Below are 15,260 nucleotides of genomic sequence, written 5' to 3'. Positions count from 1 at the left end.
GTTTTTTGTTTAAAATATCTGAACAGGATTTTTGCTTAGAACTTGAGCTTTATTTCTTTTCCTTTTTCTACAATCGGTTGCAAAGCTTGGTGTAAAGATCATCCCAGAACTGTGTTGTCCTATGATGTGGTTTATTATACCGTGAATTGCTGGAATTCCAGAGACAAGGTACAATTTATTACAGCATATCTTTGGTCTTCATTTCTATTCTGGTCTATCAGTATTGCAAATTGTAGGTTACTGCTATGTCTATATATCCCAGAGCTACATGCAGAATTTAAATCCCTTCACATCTAGTTAAACATTGCAGGTTTTTGTCACAACTGTTCCACTCCAAATTCCTCTTCTGAAAAACCCTCTTGCCATTGCGGTATCTGTAAGGCTTGCTAGCTTCTGCCTTTGCAGGCAAAGTGCACATGAGTAGTGCTCTCGTGTGACAGGCAGCAAATCACTGAAATATCTTGATAAGCTCAAAGTTTCATTTGTCCCTCTTGTTCCCACTCTTTCTTCAAATGGCACTCGTTTTTTTAAAAGAGCCTTTCTAATTCTAAAGAAAACATATTCTGCAACCTACAGCCTAGGTACTTACCTCCCTTCCTTTGGTGATTTTGACCTTGCCTTCCCATTCTCCTTTGGTTATCATTCGTCGTACTTTTTTTCTCCCATGTAACCACTTCTTAGCAAGATGCCTTGTGCTTTCAGGCAACACTCAGTCATTTGGAAACATCCTCTCCCCCCTACACCACCAATTAAAATGCAAAATGTGCACTGTGGGTTGCTTGGTTTTGTGGTGGTTTTTTTCTTAACCGGTGTCTGAACTGTATTGCTGAATACTCTTCTAGTGTTTGTAGTCTAACATGTACCAAGAGTAACATAAACTAATGAGATTTGAAAAAAACTTCTAAAAAAAATAAATAAATCTGTGGAATTGGTGGACAGAAACTCTGGTTTTGATCCAAACAAACTCCTTGTTACTTTTACATCTTGGAAAAATGTGCCTGCTCTTCTCTGCAACAAATTGAATCTATTCTAATAATTTTATTTTGTATTAATTATTTGCCGTGTGCTTTCTGGTTCTGGGTGCTACGGAAAAACAGTTGCATCACCAGAGGCATAGTAAGAGAACTTTTGGAACCATAACAGTGCATTTACTTTGAAATTCATTTAGCCTTCAAAAAGCAAAAACCTTCCTTCCCCCCATTTTTTAATATGTTCCCCTCTTGCCCTCCTCCCCCAAGTTAGCAGCTCCAAGCTTAGTCAGTTGTAATGATTTTAAAGACAGTATATCAGTAAATGGAACATTGTATGTCTCATTTGACTTCTGACAAAAATGGTGCTTTCATCTTTGCATGATTGTGTATAATGTATTCATCGATAACACTTGAATTCTAATCACAAGAATACTGTGATAAACCTTTTCCAAAGGTTTTATGTAGGAGTGAATAGGAGGCCAGTTGGCTTAGTTTTGGTGTATGCCATGTCTCTCCCTCTTATTTTGTTCTCTGGTTCCTGCATTACATCTTTTCCTCTGCTTGCTTCTCTGCTTGCAGAAACCACCAGTTTATTATGTAGAAGGGGAATCCTCTGAGACTGACTTTGTCATTACTGAAGCAATGTTTCCCTAGAGAAGGAAGCAACCCATGACTTTTTTCAGGAAGGCCCCTCTGAGCAGTAGACAGCAGAACCTGCTGGGGATGTCTTAAGGTTGTTTTTTTTTAGCTTTCTGTTTGTCTTGGTCTTGCTCAGTCTCAAATTGCAGACTCAGGAAAGGTAGCAGGTTTGCGTATTGATAGACTGCCTAGTGGGTTTGCAGAAATCATCTGTTGTGGAGAAGAGATGCCACCAGCTGACTCAGCTCTTGTCAAAGAAGACTGAGGTATGTGTGTGGTGTGGAGTTCTGTCTGATGTCCTGCAGACTTACCAGAGACTGGGGATTTAAATATAAGCAAGTTACTTGAAATTATCAGTGTCATCTGCTGCAACTACATCCTGAGGTTGTGTGTGTGCCCGCTTTGGCTTTGCTTATTTAGTGGCAGCTGGTCTTTGCTAACATGAATGGGATTTCTACGGTCACTGGGTTGTGTGGGATTTGGACTCATAAGCCTGAAGTTTGTGAGAAATAGTGCACCATAACTTTTTTTTCAGTCAACAGGTTCATTGAACATCTTTAGATTTGCAAAATCTGTTTAAACCGGACTTTTAGGACTTGGGTGTTAACACAGAAAAATGGACATAGAGGTGCAGAAGCACTTGCCACATGGTACTCAGTACGCCTTGGTTTTTGCTAGTGAATAGGAAGAGGAGACATCCTGGTGGTAGTAGGGTGAAAGGTGGTGATGAAAGGTACTTGTTCTTTCTTTATGAAATGGTCCCCAGATTCCCTGTTGTGGTTTGCAGTAGGAGAGGAAGATCTTTTATTTCCTCCCCCTGTGCTTCCAGAAGTGACAAACCAGCAGTAAGCTGCATTTGCTTTGCAGATATCATAATGCATGGAAGTCAGGAATAGTTTCCTGTCTTCTGATCAAGCTTTCTTCTATCATTAGAAGTGATTAAAGGTTTATTTTATTTATGGAAAGGTGTACTTTCTTCTGCCTTGTACCCACTGAAATAAATTGTTAGTTCATTCTGGACTTTCTGATTGTCTTGAGCTTGTACCTCAGGAGCGCTGTCTGTTTAACTAGACATTAAAAAGAAGAAATAAATAGTCTCTTCTTTCCCTCTGCAGAGCTGACACCTGAGGAGAAAGCCATGAAGATTGCCAAAGCTATGCGTAAGCAGTCATCAGAAGTAAAAGAAAAATGGGAGAATCTAAATGCCAGTGCCAGTGTCTGGCAGAAGCAAGTAGACAAAGCCTTAGAAAAACTGAAAGATCTGCAGTGTGCCATGGATGACCTGGATGCTGATTTGAAGGAGGCTGAAAATGTGAGGAATGGCTGGAAACCTGTGGGAGACTTGCTCATAGATTCATTACCAGATTACATTGAGAAAACTACAGTAAGTGTGGAACCCCTGGGAAATATTTAGCCTGTGCTAGTGAGACCCCTCTATTCTACTATCCCTAGTCATCTTACATATGTAACTTAAATTCTTATGTACAGTTTAAAGTGCTTTTTAAAGACTAGATCTGAGAAGAAGGTCCAGTGCTGTGCCGCATTTAGTCAGCTGTGATGGCATAAGCATATGTGATCAGCAAGCATACAGAATATAGCATTCACTAAATGAAAAAAAAAATGTGTTTGAGGATTTAAATATGTTTCTCCTAGAAATACTGTCAAATCCATAGCTAGGCCATGGGTGTGTTTGGAGCTTTCCCCAGGCACTGGATTATGAGCAAGCTGAGTCAGTTACCATCCCAGCAGTTGATGGTAGGCTCCCCTCCTTTTTTTAGCGGTGCTCTCAGATCTGATTGGCCGTCATGTGTAGCTTTCTTCATAGAAAAACATTTAGAGCTTTTTCAGTCATATAGAAGTATATACATAGTTCTAATTTCTGTTCCTTAACTTTCGCAGTCTTCATGTCTGTCTATTTTAGCTGGTATGAATCAAAATTTGTATTTGCTTTTACATTGGCCTGGCTTCTTTTCAGAATTATTTCAAAGTGAAGAACACATACTACAGTACAATGTTATCATGGGCCTACCAGTTCTTGCAGCCAGGGTTCCAGGCCACCCATGCAGGGCTCAGCACTTGAAGGCATGCCTGCTGATGATGGGTAGTAGTGGTCCTCTGCTTAGCTCCATGGGCTGGGTGGGGATCCAGTAATGCAGAGCTCCCTAAAGAAGGAATACCATCTGGTAACTAACATTATCCAGGAAAGCTGACTGGAAGTAGCCAGTGCTTGGGGGAGTGCCTGGGTATCAGGGATTCCAGGAGAACATGTGAATATGCACATGTAGGTAGAGAAGATTGCTGTTTCAGGCAAATCTAGCAGTTATGACCAAGCTTCTGTTTCAGAAATACAACTTTTCAGTTTTTAAGCTCAGGAATTAATGTAGCAAAACATTAGATGACCTTGGGGTCATGTACCTGACAACCTGTGTCTTCAGCTTGGGACACTGGTGTTACAAGAGTTAAGGGCTGTGGACTGCAACCAGTTTTCTGCAAATACTCTCTCTGTGTATACACAACCTGTGGACTCATATTTAATTAACACAGGACTGCATTATTTCACTTGTATTAATGTAAGCATCCTCATTCTCTAAATTTTGTTGTTACTTTCAGATTTAATGGAACCAAACCCTTTAAAACAAAGGCAGTCTTAGTTGAATTATATCCAAACTGCTGTTGATTTGAGAAGAGTAATGCATCTTCTCTTCCCCTTCTTACATTTTAATTTAGATACTAAAGCAAGAAATAAGATGCTGATGCTGAAAAGCTCTTTGTTCTCATGTTAAGCAATTTGTCATATCTTCATGGCTTTTTCTGTAAAGAAGTGTAAAGCAAAGACTTTTAGATTTTCATTGCTGTGGAAAAACTGAAACATCTGCTGAAGTAATAGGGGCCTGCTGGCTGTCTAGAAGCCAAACGCTTCTTTCTTGCCAGTAGGTTCCTTCTGTTCCTGGGCATGATGAGAGTGACTTTGAAAGGAAGTAAATAATTGAATTGTCCAAAGAAAATCTTTTTTCCAGTTGTTTTTGGCTAATTTCATGATGTTTAATCAAGCCATTTATAGAACTGAACAATTAACTGCTTGCAGCAAGAAAGACATTTGATGCATCTCTTCAACTGTAACTAAAACTTGCATCAATTTTGTCTTAATACTGTATTTAGATCCATGTGATTCAATAAACGTTTTTCTTCTTTTTAATCATTGTAATAGTTTTACTCTACAGTTCTAATCAGGTAAAACATTGTACTGCTTTTCTTTAGAAGATACATTCCTTCATGCTTTGCTAATTCAATAATAGTTTTTAAATTGAATTTTTGTCAGCTGCTTAATGCTGGAAAACTGTAGTTACTGAACATGTTTTTTTCTTAACAGCACTTGACAGGCTATATACTGCGAAAGCTCCTGATAGAGCATTGTGTATTTCTTTGGAAAGAAAAGCTTTAAAGCCATATGGCACCACTTAAAAAACTGATTTAAATTGGTTTAGGGCTGCAATTTGGATATGGGCATTTGAGTAAATTCCATAGTGGTTTTCTTTAAAGATGGGTACGAAGGAGTTAATATTGAAGTGAATGAACATTCTTTGCTAGAGAACTGAGTTGTGTACAGTTGTTTAGCATAAACTGCCATGTTGGGCAAGTCAGCGCCATGTTGAGTTTACAGTAGCTTTTGTGCTGCTCAGATGTCTGTTGAACATGAGCGTATGCTTCTTACTCTTCTAGGCTTTTAGAGAAGAAATTGCTCCCATCAATTTGAAAGTTAAAACAGTGAATGATTTGTCCAGTCAGCTCTCTCCACTTGACCTTTATCCGTCGTTAAAGATGTCTCGTCAACTAGATGATCTTAATATGCGGTGGAAACTTTTACAGGTATTCTGCTGAATGTGTGCAGTAGGTGTGTGGGAAGAGATGCTTCTCACTCTCTTCTGTTCTCTTAGAAGATGCATTATTACCATTTGTTCGTTATTTTTTCTCTTTAAGGTGTTAGTCTAGTGGTACCAAAGCAACAAAGGGAGCTGTCTTTTCTTCTGTAGCTTGACCAAAAACTTTTCCTTTCAAGCTGTCTCAGCAGTCTGAAGACTAGTGGGAACTATTGCCGTGTGCTTTTTTTGTGTCTTATAGCAGTATTTTTACTGCATAAATCATTGTTACTGAAAACTGGTGTATATACCTCCATTGTGTTTCCAGCTCCTGTGAAAGCTCTGTTGGTTTTGAATGTTCAGTTTCTGCAAGGAATTTCACTTCAAGTGACTTAGTATTGGTAGAGCTATAACAAGATGTGAGCAATGTCACATTTAGCATTATAAAACAGAAGAGGATATGCTGTGAGAGAGATTCATATTGCTTACTTATGATTATTGTACTTAAATGGGCTGAGAAAGGTAAATCAGTGTGGCTGATTACAGTTCAGACTCATGCACAGTTTCACAGTGAATGATATAATGAAGTTTCTCACATCAGTTAAAAGTTCATTTATCTGTTTTTGCACTTTCTCACTTTTTTTTTTTTTTTTTGTTTTGGTAGGAAATACCTACTGTTAGCTGCTATTTAGTTATTTAGCTGTCTTGTAAGGGTGATATTAAGTGTGTGAAAGAATTGTGGGAAGGAAGGATGAAGGATCTGTCACCTTTCTAGCTGAGGACAGTGGGACTGAATTTTCAAAACCTGGATATCAGTTTCAGGGCTAGTAGTTTTGAATCAGTTGCTCCCGAGAGGCAGAATATTAATAAGTCATATCAGAACTTCCTTTTCTGAATATAATTTGGTAGTGTGGTGTGTGGTGGTTTTTGTTTGGTTTTTTTTGCATTGTTTTTTTTTTTTTTTAACGTGTCCTCTCAAGTTAACCAAGCTGCAAAACTGCTGCTGGGTGTGCTAGTACAGTTTCAATTAATAAACCAGGGCGGATTCATGTCAGCTAATAAAGCAGTATCTTCCAAAATGGTTCCATGCTGAAGAGGCAGCTGTGAGATCAATACAATCAAACTTAGACCTGCTGACTATGGAAATTTAGACAACAGAAGACTTGGGAGGAGATCAGAAACTTCAGCGGTTGGCTATAGTCACCATGAAACTGCTGTTGTCCATTATTGATCTGCGGTACTCAAGGGAGAGCACTGCAAGATACGAATGTGACTTTCACCAAGCAAATGAAAGTAAAACAAAGTAGACTTGGATAGCTGGATGTCAAATAAGTGCTATGACACAAAGACAACATAAATGTATTTAACTAAAAATTAATGTAAGCAGTGTTTTATTGTCATGGCCCTGATGTTACAAAGTGAATGCAATGTATATTTTGTGTGTTTATGTGTAGGTGTCTGTAGAGGATCGCCTTAAACAGTTACAAGAAGCACACAGAGATTTTGGGCCTGCATCACAGCACTTTCTTTCCAGTAAGTTCTTTGAATTAATATGTGCATGTTAGATACGGTAGCTTTCTCAAACAGTGACTGCTCTTTACGCCACGTTTCCCTCTGGCTTGAGGAACAGGAGGTTCATCTTCCATGTTGTTATCTACCTCTCTGGTTTTGTAGGGGTCTTTCAGCTTCCTAACTCCACTGACATTCTCACTGATGTGCTTCCCACTGCAATATCTTGTGGAGTTACAGATGCATTCCTGGTTGCTTTATTCTTTGTCCTCTGTTTGCTGCAATGTCTGACCTGTGGCTGTTCCAGACCCTTTATGTGTTCATAACCACATCTTCTCATACCCTGCTACCTCTTTCCTCAGTTTTCTTTCACTTCCACACTTGATGAGATGACACAAAGGACAAACTGCCTGATTTTTGTGGGGGTTTTTTTGGTTGGTTTGCGGGTTTCATTGGGCTTTTTTGTTTTTATGGAAGGCTTCATGTCGTACATTCCTGGAACTTCAAATAAAGGGATGAGGAAAGCAAACCTACACCACTTCCTCTGGAGACCCATCCTTTCATCTTTTTCTATTTAGTGAAAGTTTTAGAGGTATAAGGCTACAATGTCCCATGTACTAAGAGGGCAAAAGCAGATGCTTTTCTCTCGTTCTCATTTGACTTATTCCTTACTGATGGATAGGTTGTGATATGAGGATCACAATAATGATGATTTTCTGACATTCTAGCCTATCTGCCATCATCAGAGCTCATGATACAAAGTGTTAACCCAATCAACTTTCTGGGTTTTAACTGAGGGTTTCAATAATAAAGGTAAAAATATTTCAGGAGTGGAGAAGTAAACATAAAAATGATCAGCTCTGTCCCAGAGATTCTTAAGTGCTGTATGTCAATGTAACAGCTAATATAATTAAACAGCTAATATAATTAAAACAATAAACAAATCTTATTTCTTCTTGAGTTACGTGACAACCGTTTCCTGTTTTAAACTGACGACTAGTTCTTCAGTAAACATCATGGTAAACAAAGTGCAGTGTATTTAAAATATTACAGCTGTTATGCAAAATAATGATTCCTGGAGCCACTTTGTCCTTTTTTAAAATTGACAGAACAAAGAACTTTAAAAGTATGTGATTTTGTTTTGTTTTGTTTTGTTTTTTAAACCCCATTAGAAATATTGTCTAGTGTTGCCAATGTGGTTATGTAGCTCTTCCAAACTTGAACTTGTAACTTTGACCTGGACAGTATGCCTATGGAATAATTTGCTAAAAAGAATATAGGTTAGTGGTACCTTTGGCAGCGTTGAAAAATACCAGATTAACTGTTTGGTAGTCATTCTAGTCTAATTAAGACTAGTAAGTAACGCAGAGAAGATGCAGTTTTCCCTACTCTAGCTGGTTTGAGAAGTTCCTGACTTTGCTCCTGTGTCACTGTTAAGGCTGTTCACCCCTCCCTGCCTGGACCAATGCAAATGTTCAGTGACTGATGGGGGCAAGGTAACAAAAAAAAAATCAAAAAAGCAGTGAGAGTCCACATGTAAAACAAGGAAGCTTGCCAGGCAAGGTTGGCTGGGTTTGTTTGCCTTGATCTGGATAATTTCCTTGATTTGGCTTACAGCATGCGACAACAAATAATTGCGTTCACAAGACTGAGTGGTGAACTGGCTTTGTGCTGGATAAAACATTCATGGAATGATGTCCAAAGAGACTTTGCCTTATCAGTATACCTCAGCCTTGCTTTGGGCACCTTCTTCAGTCTTAAGGGGACATTCAGGTTATATTACATACAAAAGTCAAGAAGGGTAAGTTTCCAGAAAGCATGTTGGTAGATACCGTAAAGACCTATAGCTATGTACCAGAGTTCTGCAAAAAAACAATAATATGCAGTTAACCATTTAAATTATTTGTTAAAAACAAATGACCTCCTTCCCAATGCAAACTACAGCAAAAATGTCTTAAAAAAACCGCAAACACCAGAACCAATCAACAAAACAAAAAACCTCCCAAACTATTTCAAGAGCTTGAACTAGACAGAGCTACAGAACTTACAGAATACCTATGAAGTCTGTTAAATGAAAGTCAGGGACAGTAAGTTCAAAAGGAAAGTAATAATAATAAAAAAATCATTAATCTGGGAAAATGAAGGTTTTATCCTGACAGGTTGAAATAGCGCATATTCTAAATCAAGTTTTTTCAAACCTTTTTAGCAGCCATAAATGACTTCTGTGAGGAACAAGTGATAGTCTGAATAAAATAATCTCAAACTCCCCAAACTGAGATTGATTTCTATTTCTTGTGCAAATCTTTGTCTCCAAAGTTGCACTTCTGAATTAGAGGGGAGGTTTTTACCTGTGCTCATTTGACAGCAGCTATTTTAACTTTACCTCATCGACCTGTTACTTTCCCTCCAAATCCTAACAAAAGATCATAGCTTGCCATCACGCCATTTTCAGCTGACTAGCTCTTAGTTGTCATTTAATCAGTGACTTGTGCTAGGAAAATATATATTTCTACCTGTTCATCAGATTCATAGAATAGCCCAGATTCATAGAATAGCCCAGGTTGGGAGGGACCTCAGAAGATCATGTGATCCAACCTTTCATGGGCAGGCTGGTTGCAGCCTCCTTAATCCAGTCATTTCATCTCTGCAGTGGCTAGTAACATTTCCCTACTAAAAAGACACAGTGCAGTGTTTAATACTGCTGTTAAGAGTTCTTGGAACTCATATTACATGAATTCATCCAGACCATCACTAAGAAAGCGTTTCAGATTATTTTTGAAGACTAGCAAACAATATGACATTGGCCCTTCCTAAAATGTCCTGCAGTAGGAAGCTAAAGTAAAGCAGTATTAGTAGGCCACTACAATCTATAATCTCTCTCTTTGCTGAGCTAGTTTTCCCCTCCCATCAGTGGTAGGCAGAATTTGATTGCTCTTTTTTTCAGTGCTTGTGAGATGGAAAGTAAGTGCCTTGCAAGTTAGTTACTGATCAGTATATTTTACACATCTCTAATACAGATAAAGGTGAAGAATCCTTATAATCTGTTATTTGCAAAAAGGTTGTTTTGCTGTCTCGTGCCTTTAGAAACAATAACTTGGGTTTTTTTCTGTATTTTTTTTTTTCGAAGGCCCACAATCCGCTCCTCTCTGTTGTATTTCTTGTATGGTTTCTTAGAAGAATCCATAAACATCCATGGAACGCTGACTCCACATGTTCACTAACAAATAGTCTAGGTCTTCAAGTGGCCTACTCAAAGCATCTCTGTGCGGTGTCCAGCCTACTAATATCTGCAGGCCTGTTAGTGAGTGCCAGAATCAATAACTACTCTGTTCAGTTTTCATCAAGAAACTGATTTTTAAAAAAGGATGGGAATTGCATTTTGCAAAGTTTCATGCAGCAGAGAACTGGCAATGTTTTTAGAAAGGTTGTTCCCAAATAATAGAGTATTAGTTGGTCATAATTTTTTAGCTTGTTTAGTCCGTATCTGTGTCCATGCAGAATATCTATAGTCTCTTATAGTACATTAATCATACCTAATCAAACTGTGACAGGATTTTTCTTTTTAGTTAGCTGACATAATTAGTGTGTAGTTGTACCGGAGCCACCATAAGTGCCAAATTGCAACACTAAAGAATGAAACTCTAAAGCTGGTGGCCACCTTCACCTGTCTGGATGATTTTTTTTTTCTTTCCTTTTTTTAGAGTTATGAATGCTTAAGGATTATTTTTTATTTTACTAGGTTTTTTTCTTTGCTAGGTAACTACCTATCTCTATTACAAATGTTATTTTCTTCTTTAAGTAGTGATAGGGGATTTTCTCTATTTTTTTCCAGTGAACAATGTAGTTTACTTGGTTCCTGTACTTTCCCAAATATTCTTCCCAGTTAATCTATTTTTCAGTACTTGAATGTTGCTTAAATTGTAAGCCATGAAGTTGTGTGGTCATGGAAGAGGTCACAGCCATTAAACCCCTCATGGAACAGCTGTCTGGGAGCAGGCAAGACTTGCCTCTCTCTGCAGCATCAGCCTAGGGGGCTTACATGGCTTGTAAGTCTTTGCAGAAGCCTTGAGAGATCATAAGGGAAGAGGAGAGTGTTACTTTACAATTGGAATGTGGTTTCTGATACATTTTTTTTTTCCCAAAAGAAGGTTAAGCTCTGAAGCGGGCCACGCTTGAAGAAAATTACATTAATTGAGAGTTTAATTACTTAAGATCCAATGTGGATCAAAGCTGTGTCCCATTTTAGCAGGTTTTTAAACACAGTTGTTAGCACCTGAGTGTAGGGACTCAGTCTTGGAAGTGTTAGCATATGTGTACAGTATAATTTCATTCCATTGTGATGATCCTCTGTTTCAGTCTCTGCTTCTGCAGTGAATCTAGTGAAGTGAGTTTCTTATATGATAAAACCCTAATTAAGCATGCACTAATCTGATAATTTCTGGTAGGACATATACGTACCTATAGTTCTTCAGTAAATATCTGCTTTTAAGTTGTGCACCAGAAGTCTCTGTTGGTATTGGCCTTCCCCTTTTGTCTCCTGGGTTCTTTAGATAAACAGAGTTGTAGTGTCATGTATGACTTCATGCCTTTGGCAACTACTTAGTGTGCAGAAGGCTTCTTGGTGTTATGGAGGATATTTGTTGATGTATCAGACGCATAAAATCTGCAGAGATCACTGCCGTTCAGCAAGGAGTGCAAAGACAGGTTTTAATGCCTTTTCTGTTGGCCATACAGTGTTAATCAATGTTAGTTTGAGTTGCAGATAGGAGCAAAGGATTGTGACTAATAAAAATAAGGTTGATATTTCCTCTCTTTGTTCTGTTGCAGAGCATTAATTACAGTAGTGCATTTATTTTCAAAGTTTATACTGATAATAATTCTATCAAGGTAGGAAAACCAGTCTCCATTTTCTTTGGATGGATAGCTTGCTCAGAATTTATTATCCTTCTTTGAAGTAGAATCACCACATTTGTTTTATTTCCAGCTTGGCATCAAATAGATGCCTAGAATCATCTTGATAGATTACAGTCATTTTCTCCAGCTGATTTTCTAATTACTGAAAGGTGTCTGTGAAATTTTAATTGTTCCAATTTAATTTATTATAACTGTTTTAATTGTAAAATAAATAAATAAAATATAGTTGGATTTTTTTGACAGGCGCTTTCTAATAATTACTGTCTCTTTATTTTCTCAGCCTCAGTACAGTTTCCATGGCAGAGATCTGTTTCACATAACAAAGTGCCCTATTATATCAAGTAAGTTTGCCTTGATTCTTTTTTCCTTAAGCATAACAGAGGGTTTTATTACCGTAACCTGGCAGAACAACATAGGTACTAAGTAGTAATTAGAAATGTTATCAAGAGTTTCTCTTCACAGTGTTATGCTCATATACTACAAATTTTCATGTTTATTGCTTTGCATACTGTATAATTTAGAAATACGTAAAAAGAAATCAATGACAAACCTAGCTAAAAACCCACTTGAACACACAGGGAACAGCAAAGATGCTCCGGTGGAATACGGTATCAGTATTCCAGTATCCAAACCAGGCTTGTTCTTATGTGTGTGGCCCATCCAGAGTATAAACTGTAGAGTAAATGGAAAAAAGCTGAATACATAATGTATTTTAAAATGCAAAGGTTATAACCCATAGCAGAACAGTGGTGACTATAGAGAGTCTATATATCTATAGAGACCATTCATCATTTTGTGCAAAATTCCTTCAGAAGTAGACACATTGACTGTCATTTACTTTATAAACATTTTTATACTGCTTGATATTAAGGAAAATTTAACATTAATGTAAATATTGACAAAAATTATACAAATACCTTGTTTACCAAGAGGAATGGTCAAGATATTTATTTTGAAAATAAAAATAAATACCGAGGTATGGAGGTATGGAGATTTTGATATTTTCTACTCGGACAGTCCTTAACTTGGGTTTTCTCATTCTGTGTACTGTTTGCCAGTACTTTAAAGGTCAAAGATTGCAGCTTTGAGAGAAGTATAGCTTTTTGCCAAAGAGGTAAATGAAATTTTAAGAACGTACAGTGTATACTAAGCCAAACCCAAAGCAGTTCATTCTTGGCTGAAGGAAATCTGTGTTAAAAAGTTATCACTTTAAGTTTGGGGGAAAAGTAGGTGTTTTAAATCTGTAGGATCATAGAATCGTTTAGGTTGGGAAAGACCCTTAAGATCACCAAGTCCAGCTGTTAACCCAGGACTTCCATTCCCTAAGCACCACATCTATGTATTTTTAAAACACTTCCAGGGATGATGATTCTACCATGTCCCTAAGCGGCCTGTTCCAATGTGTGACCACACTCTTGGTGAAGGAGTTTTTTCTAATACCTGATCTAAACCTCCCCTGGTGCAACCTGAGGCTGTTTCTTCATGTCCTGTTGCTTGTTACTTGGGAAAAGAGACCTATCCCCACCTGTATACAGCCTCCTTTCAGGTAGTTGCAGAAAGCAAGAAGGTGCCCCCTGAGCCTCCATTTCTCCAGACTAAACACCCCCAGCTCCCTCAGGCGCTCCCCGTCAGACTTGTGCTCCAGACCCTTCCCCAGCTCCGTTGCCCGTCTCTGGACACGCTCCAGCACCTCAGTGTCTGCCTTGCAGTGAGGGGCCCCAACCTGAACACAGGGTTCCAGGTGCGGCCTCACCGGTGCCGGGTACAGGGGGGCGATCACTGCCCTCGTCCTGCTGGCCACGCTGTTTTGGATACAGGCCAGGATGCTGTTGGCATTCTTGGCCAACTGGGCACACTACTGGCTCACAATCAGCTGGCTGACTACGAATTGTACATGCAGATAATTCATTCTAAAAGAACATCAGTGAGGATTTTATACTATTGCATATTGCTCTGTCATAAATCTGACTTTACATTTTGTGCCTCAAACAATTTATGAGTGCTTGAGAGCTTTGAAAAGCAGGGTAACGGTAAAGCTATGTCAATCAAACCTGTTGCCATCATTCTTGAGGTGTGACGGTTGTTTTTAGACTATGATTTGAAAATAAATATTTTTTAAGGGTCTGAGTAAGTAAACAGGAAAAGAAAAACCTACTGTGAAGATCCTTGAGTTGTCTATAAAAGCATTTGTGCCTCTGCTGAAAAGTTTTGCAGAAGGAGACAGAAAGCTGTGACATGCTGGAGGAGAGGTTCTTCCCTCAGCCCCAAGTGTAAGAGGAGAGGACAGATCACACCTATAGCAATAATTCAGAGAAAATGCTGAAGTATCAAACTACAGAGAGCAAGAGGAAACTACCTTGAAAGAGTTTTTTTCTTGTGGGTATGCCTCTAGTAGGCATTGAAAGATGGCGATTCACGTTCATGCTCTACCTGATCAGAGCTGGTAGCTGAAGTTGGGAGTGTTTAATGGATACAAGTTTGCCTGCAAAGGAGTCTGTGAAGCTTCCCAGTGCATTCAGAGTTGGAGGATAGAGATAGGATGGATAGTCCTAGCACCACAACAGATGGAACTGACCAGGATTAAAAGCTTATCTGTGCTGAGCAAAGCAAAGATTTTTAACTTTACTATTTCACATGTATATCCTTTTTCCATACTACATAATCCTTTTTTTTTTTTTCTTTTTTTTTTTTTTTTCCTAGTTTCTGGGCATCTCCCTTGCCTCACATCAGCCAGAGTTCAGTTTTTGAGAAATCTTTTTTTTATCATGAATAGTTAAGAGGAAAGTCTTTCCTGTGTGCACTAGGTGCAGTTGTGCAAGCACACAACTTGGTGGCAAAGTATCCGCTGATAACTGTGGGCTTGCTTTGATAGTAGTGTATTGGCTGCCCTGCAGCTAGACTGGGGAATGAAGCCAACTGGGCCTGCAAAATAACGCCCAGCATCTCTCAGAATTTGTTTCAATGGTCTTGCACAGGAAGTTTGATAAAAGGGCAGAAGAGTAGGGCAAGTTCTGTGAGGGTCGAGGTCTTTATAGAAGCAGAGACCACTGGGTTGTTTTGAGGATGGCTGTAATGAAGTCAACAGAATTAACTAACACATCTCAAAGGTTACTTTTCCAGTAATCTTTCCCTGCTTTCAACATGATACATGATGCTGAAGCAATGCTTTGATTCTTGTGTCTTGAAAGAGAATAGTGTTACATGTAACTGTAGGATTTATTTATTTCAAAAAGCTTGAGGAGGAATACTGAATTTCAGTAGCTCCACAGTCTGACAAGCAGACTGACCTTGGCAGTTTCCTTCATTTCTTATTGCTTACTGACCTAAACTTCCATGTTGGCAGCAGCAGCTAGATAAAACAGTTGTAGAA

General features: G+C 38.6%; 1 protein-coding gene across 2 annotated transcripts in view; it reads left to right on the top strand.

Annotated features, from left to right (window-relative positions):
• The window catches only part of UTRN (utrophin), a 351,512-nt gene that overhangs the window by 258,974 nt on the left and 77,278 nt on the right, over positions 1 to 15,260 (top strand). For both annotated transcript variants that reach the window (XM_013304556.3, XM_027796967.2), the window contains 4 exons: positions 2,726 to 2,994; positions 5,331 to 5,477; positions 6,922 to 7,000; positions 12,171 to 12,231. In XM_013304556.3, coding sequence (XP_013160010.2) covers positions 2,726 to 2,994; positions 5,331 to 5,477; positions 6,922 to 7,000; positions 12,171 to 12,231 — 556 coding nt within the window. The remainder of the gene's footprint in view (positions 1 to 2,725; positions 2,995 to 5,330; positions 5,478 to 6,921; positions 7,001 to 12,170; positions 12,232 to 15,260) is intronic.

The sequence above is a fragment of the Falco peregrinus genome, chromosome 7 (assembly GCF_023634155.1).
Source record: "Falco peregrinus isolate bFalPer1 chromosome 7, bFalPer1.pri, whole genome shotgun sequence".
Taxonomy (NCBI): Eukaryota; Metazoa; Chordata; class Aves; order Falconiformes; family Falconidae; genus Falco; species Falco peregrinus.
This window is presented reverse-complemented; position numbering and strand designations above follow the sequence as displayed.